This window comes from Sinocyclocheilus anshuiensis, unplaced genomic scaffold (genome assembly GCF_001515605.1).
Source record: "Sinocyclocheilus anshuiensis isolate Anshui unplaced genomic scaffold, SAMN03320099.WGS_v1.1 scaffold2662, whole genome shotgun sequence".
Taxonomy (NCBI): domain Eukaryota; kingdom Metazoa; phylum Chordata; class Actinopteri; order Cypriniformes; family Cyprinidae; genus Sinocyclocheilus; species Sinocyclocheilus anshuiensis.
In genome coordinates, this window is record NW_015555890.1 from 15271 (window position 1) to 21226 (window position 5956).

The following is a 5956-nucleotide window of genomic DNA, read 5'->3' on the forward strand; positions in this document are numbered from 1 at the left end:
CAGCATTTATCTGAAATAGAAATCTTTTGTAACATTATAAATGTCTTTATCATCACTTTTGATCAATTTAAAGCATCCTTGCTAAATAAAACTATTAATTTTGATAATTTCTTGAAAAAATGATACTAACTCCAAGCTTTTGAATGCTAGTGTATAATGTTACAAAAGCTTTTTGCTGCTCTTTGGATCTTCATCAAAGAATCCTGAAAAAATTCTACTCAGCTGTTTTAAATATTAATAATAATAATAATTAGAAATGTTTCTCGAGCACCAAATCAGCATATTAGAATGATTTCTGAAGATCTTTTAAACTGTAATAATATTTCATAATATTACTGCTTTTTCTGTATTTTGGTGAGCAGAAGAGAATTCTCTAAAAAACATTAAAAATCTTACTGTTACTTGTTCAAAACCTTTGACTGGTAGTGTACAAATATTAAGGGTCTCATTTTTCTCTAAATTAAAATTCAACTGAATCGCCATTGGCTGGTACATTTTTTTAGTTTACTCGCATATATATATATATATATATATATATAAAGTGAGTAAAAAAAAAAAGCCGTATCATTTGATCGTTTGGATCTGTTCATAAACACATCCATCGTATGACTTCAGAAGAGGGTTTGCTTTAATCGTTCTCTTATTGTTTTTTTATCTGTTTTGTAATGTGTCCAGATTATTCTTAAATTCATCTTTTATGTCAGACCGGTTTGAAACGACACAAATGATATAAATGCTGGTTTTGTAAATAATGACAGAACAGTTGATGATATAAATGTGACCGTGATTGTTCATGAATGTGTGTTTATATGGATCTGAGCGTTCAGTGTGTTTGCAGGGCTTTCAGGGCTTCGGCTTCGGCGATGGAGGCTTCCAGATGTCTTTCGGTATCGGGGCTTTTCCTTTCGGGATCTTCGCTACAGCGTTTAATATCAATGACGGACGACCGCCTCCAGGTGTGTGCAGACTGGCTGATATATCACTAAACACCACGTTTTCACAAAATGAAAATCTATTTTCTAAATGCATGTTGTAGATCTTAATAGTGAACAGTTCATCTGTGCACATGCATAACTGCAGATTCCAGTGAAAATGACTGGATCATTTAGTGCTCTTAAGCTCCGCCCCCACATGCTCACACTCATTTGCATATAACGTTGAGAGCCACGCCCACATCTCAACAACTGATGCACAGAACCAAGCCCCGCCCCACATCTATTCTTTAATGATCATTTGTTACACTCAGATGAAGAGATCTGTCGCTACATTTGTTTCATCGTGACGTTTTTATGCACCAGTATAACGATGCATAGTAATAAACCAGCATTTCTTTTTCGATTCATTGAACCTTATTATACTTTTAGCATTGGTTCATGTAAATCAATTATTTAATATAACACAGTTTATCCTTCTGAGAGATGCTATTAAAATGTGCTCATCTGAGATGAGGATGAGTTTGTTTCTCCATCAGATCTGGAGAAATGTAGCATTGCATCAGTGTCTCACTGCAAGTGAATGGAGAGCTGATAAAAACATCACAATAATCCACTGTGACTGTCTTGTGTTTATCTGTGATTGTACATTATGATGCTTTATTAAGAAGTGTATTAAACGTTTGTCTCTCGGCAGCAGCTCCAGGAAGCCCTCAGCACACGGATGAGCACTTCCTGTCCCGCCTCTTCCTGTTCGTGGCGCTCCTCATCATGTTTTGGCTGCTTATTGCTTAAACACTGACGAACTGTTTATCGTCCTCGTCAGAGGACAGTTCAGTTTTCTTCCCAGATATGATTTTAATAAACACCAGTCTTATTTCACTCACTGTAGCAGAGCAAGTAGAACTCATATGAATGCATAAATAATATACATCCTAACAATAACTTCAGATACATCAGGTTTTCATCGCAATGTCTTTCTTTTGTGCAAAACTGCGTTTGCACAGTGACTCATTTCACTAAAGTCTGTTCTGTTAAACTAAAGTTATGATGATAACTGATTTTACGTATATTTAAACATTTTGGCGCACATCTGACTAAATCCATGTTTGATGATGTTTTTAAATGCACATTTTAATTGGATTTTGATCAAATCAGATGCTAAACAAACATATTTGTAAGCGTTTTTGGTTTGTGTGAGACGACTTTCAACCCAGCTTGCACTGAATCCGTTCGTGACACTAACTGGTTGACTAGTTAACTGTTCCATCACTAAACCGATCATGAGGTTGGTAGAAAGAACGAAGAAGCTTGAGTGTAAGATATTTGATCACCGCATAATTAGTTTTTGTCTTTAAAATCAACTGAGCACTTGTTTTCCATGAGTTCATATTTTTATTTGGAACAAAGACAGTAGAGAACGTCTGGGCTTCTAATGAAAATTAAAAAGAAATGAATGCACTCACTGAGAGTTTGCACCAAGACATGCTGAGAATATATATTTAGAAATGGGTTTGGGTTACTGCATAACTCCCATGTTTCCATCTGTTGTTATTAGCTCTTGTGTCTTTGCTCTGATTATCAGTCGAGTCAGTTTTCCTTGATTCATGCTTTTATGAATCAAAAAACAACACGGCTTCATTAGTCACTGGCAAACATCATATTCATGGTTTATCTGAAAATTCCCCAAAAATGTCTAAAGTGTTAGACATTTAATGCTGAGAATATATATTTTGTCAAATGTGCTGTGATGATATGAAGGCATCTTCTGCATCAGTTTTTCACGTGTTTTAAATCATGCATTTCATTGAATTGTGGGTGACGCTTTATTTTAAGGTGTCCTCGTTACACACATTACACGTACTTACTATTATAGCAACAATTAATTATGCATAATCACATGCAAGTAACCCTAACCATATAGTGAGTACATTAACATTACTCAGCACTAACAAAGACACCTTCAGATAAAGCGTAACCGAATTGTGTTTAGAGTTAAAAGCAATGACTGTAACTCAATGCAGAACGTCCGGACACACAATTAATGCTTTTCTGCATATTTGACGAAACAGAAGGCGAGGCCATTTATTCCAGCATTCATACAGAAACCAAGCACCTTCTGCTCTAAACCGCTCGAGGGGCTTCGACAGTAAAAAACGAGTTTGTGTTCAGTGGTCTTTGAACTCTGCGTCAAACATGATCTGCTGGATCTGCATCTTGACGGCGGCTCTTTTCTGCGGCGTCAGTCTTTTGAGCGCAGCGACGTAACTCAAGAGAAACAGCTCGTCCTCGTCGAACGCTCGCGCGGCTTTCTCGCAGCTCTTCAGCGCCTCGTTCTCCTCCGTCTTCGCGCTGAGGTTGCTGGTGTTTGTCATGACGGCCAGCGGCTGTGGAGTCGAAGCGGACGCCTGCGACACCTTCAGTGCAGGAGGCAGACCGGCGAGCAGCAGCTGGGTCACCGGCGGGACCGGTCTGACGGTGGACACGGGCTTGAGCTGCTGCTCCGACTCCGGGATGTTGAGCAGGAACTGCTTGCTCTTTGCTCTCGAGTCGTCGCCGCTGGACTCGTCATGCAGCTCCTCTGGAGCCTCGGCTTCAGCGCCACGCTTCCTCCTCCTGATGTGAGCGTCCAGAAACGCCAGGCTCTCTCTGTGTGGCCAGTAATGCAGGCGCCGGCTGCCCTCCTCCTTCCTCAGCTTGCACAGCCTCCGCTCTCGGATGTATCTGTCCCTGATGGTCTTCCATCTGCGCTTGCACTCCACCACTGCAGACGCAAAAACACAGTCAAATCAGTGTGAACCGCGGCGCTTCTGGAGCCCTGGACCTGCGAGTCTCTTGAGATCGGATTCAGGAAGATTCACACCTGCAGCTTTTTAGACTCTTTCTCAAGCGCTTCACGCCAAACCAGCCACGAACACACATTCCTCTGCTCAGAAACTCTTATTCAGAAAACAGACGCTCCTGGAAGAATTGCAGAATGTTTATCACGGATTAAGCTGAAAGATTGCATGTGATTTGTATTGATGTTTTTGCATGAGTGTTTCTTAAGCTAATGTTAGCTTGTTGTAGATGATGTACTGAAGTGATGATTGCTGCTGATTTGGCGTTAACACAGAAATACATAAATGCTGCTGAGACAATGACTGTAATCTTCACGAAGTATTTTCTGTTATTTGATGATGCATATTATATCCAGGCAATCAGATGAGCGCAGAATAGCAACGCAAACTAAACGCGTAGCGCGCATCTGTATCTGCTCGAATATGAGATATGCATCATCAATAACGCGTGGACCGACTCTGATCTGCTCATATCTCCGTCTTGCTGCGTTAATGCAGTGTTTGGATCTTCCAGCGTCATAAAGCTTCACTCGCGCGTTGAATCCGACGCGTTTAGAAAGGACGCGCTCGTTATAAAAAGTTGAAATCTTGATCGGATCTGGCTTCAGGAACTCAAGAACGCGTCCGGAACGAATCGCTGTAACCTCACGAGAGCGTCCATCATTTAAAGCGCGTCAGATCACAACGCGTTCTCGAGTGTCGCGTCGCTCGTGGTATACGTGCTGTGGAATTTCATCAAAGTCTGCAAAACAGAAACACTTTTACAGTAAAACGCTTGGCGTGGAACGCGCGCGTAATGTTGACGCACTGACCGGAGAGCCCGACGCACGCGGCGACCTCCCTCCACGCCTTCACCCTTCGCTCCGAGCGGCGATAATCGTGCAGCGACGCGTTATAGAGCACCGGGTACGCGTGCACCGTCTGGATGAGCTTCTCCGTCACGGCCATCGAGTTTATTGACTTGCTGCTGAGACGCGTCGAACGGAACGCGCTCCCGGAATATGGAAGGCGGACGCTCGCGTCAAAAGTGCGCGACACGTCATGGCGGGATTCTGGGCCAATGAGATTCCGCTGTGGGCGGGACTAAACGGAGCGTCGCGTCACAAATACAAACAACAAGCGTCAGTCAAAAGGTCTTCGCGGTTCATGCGTCGACGCTGATGAAAACAATAGTAATAATATTATTATAGCAAAATAATCATATTCAGACTTTTTTCTTGCAGCACTGCAGGTTTTACACGTCTTAGATCAGTTTTAAAGAGTTCAATAATTACACACATTAGGATCTTACACAGAACGCGTGCGAAACAACATTCAAGAAGAGTGAAAGTTATGCGGTAAAAGACTGAATTACATAAAGATTGTTCTGAAACAACATTTGCTTCAGCGTTTTCTGGTGCACAAACATCTGAGCATATTCAAGATCTCATCCATGCATTTAAAACCTTCACATGCATCCATAACTGTAAAGCAACAGCACTGAAATGGAGAAAGTAACAGAATTGTAACTAATAACAAATGATGGAGATAAATGCATGTTCAATAATGACACCTGATTCAGTGAAAGAGCCTGAACTAAAAGATCTCAAAAATGTTCGGCATCGTTTTCACGACTGTCACTTTTCACTCTGCTTTCATTTGTCATTCCCTTCAGTGTGATAGATAATAGTATGCAAAGATTTTCATGTAAGCATAAAGGAAATATAACAAAACCACCATAACACTTGAAAACGAATGTGAAGAATGATTTTTATAATGTTATATACTATATTATATATATATATATATACAGGTATATATATATATTATTGGGTTTTTACATTACAAGATTTTTATATTTTTTTATTTAATGAATCTGTAGTGTAAATCAGTGTTACCGTACACCCATGAACCTCAAACCAAGATGGCCGTACGTGTGTGTTTGTGTTTACTTGTCTAGTGCAACTAAGCTCACTATAATCATTATTAGTGTGTTTGAGTCACCTCTTTTATATCTTTTTATTTTTGGATTTTATTAACTAACTGCAGACCACCTCGTACTATTAAAAATGTGGGCAATTATGCTGATATGCCTACTGTATTCCATGGTTTGGAGGCTACCGGTGGTTGGTGTGGATGGTGTGTCATCTACTGTAAAGCGGGAGAGACACACTCCTGTGCTATGTCTCTGGGCTCCATGTGCTA

At 40.7% G+C, this 5956-nt stretch overlaps 2 protein-coding genes across 4 annotated transcripts in view; one reads left to right on the forward strand and one right to left on the reverse strand.

Moving 5' to 3' along the window:
* LOC107675887 (E3 ubiquitin-protein ligase RNF185-like) overlaps positions 1–2026 on the forward strand; it is an 8776-nt gene extending 6750 nt beyond the window's left edge. Inside the window, exons 5-6 of one of the 2 annotated variants that reach the window (XM_016470388.1) lie at positions 839–956; positions 1630–2026. In XM_016470388.1, the coding sequence (XP_016325874.1) occupies positions 839–956; positions 1630–1727 (216 nt within the window). In that variant the 3' untranslated portion in view covers positions 1728–2026. The remainder of the gene's footprint in view (positions 1–838; positions 957–1629) is intronic. The other variant, XM_016470389.1, reaches the window with a different exon arrangement.
* A 132-nt stretch (positions 2027–2158) lies between these two features.
* Positions 2159–4819, reverse strand: LOC107675886 (uncharacterized). Of its 2 annotated transcripts, XR_001632651.1 has the most exons (3): positions 4585–4655; positions 3796–3893; positions 3619–3696 (listed from the first exon to the last, which is right to left on the reverse strand). XR_001632651.1 is itself a non-coding variant. In XM_016470387.1 (2 exons), the coding sequence occupies exons 1-2, from the start codon at positions 4718–4720 to the stop codon at positions 3101–3103; spliced, it is 732 nt and encodes a 243-aa protein (XP_016325873.1). In that variant the 5' UTR covers positions 4721–4819; the 3' UTR covers positions 2159–3100. The 2 variants fall into 2 exon arrangements, 1 of the variants encoding a protein (XP_016325873.1); XM_016470387.1 differs by lacking the exon at positions 3796–3893 and having other exon boundaries at positions 2159–3696; positions 4585–4819.
* Positions 4820–5956: the final 1137 nt, after the last annotated feature.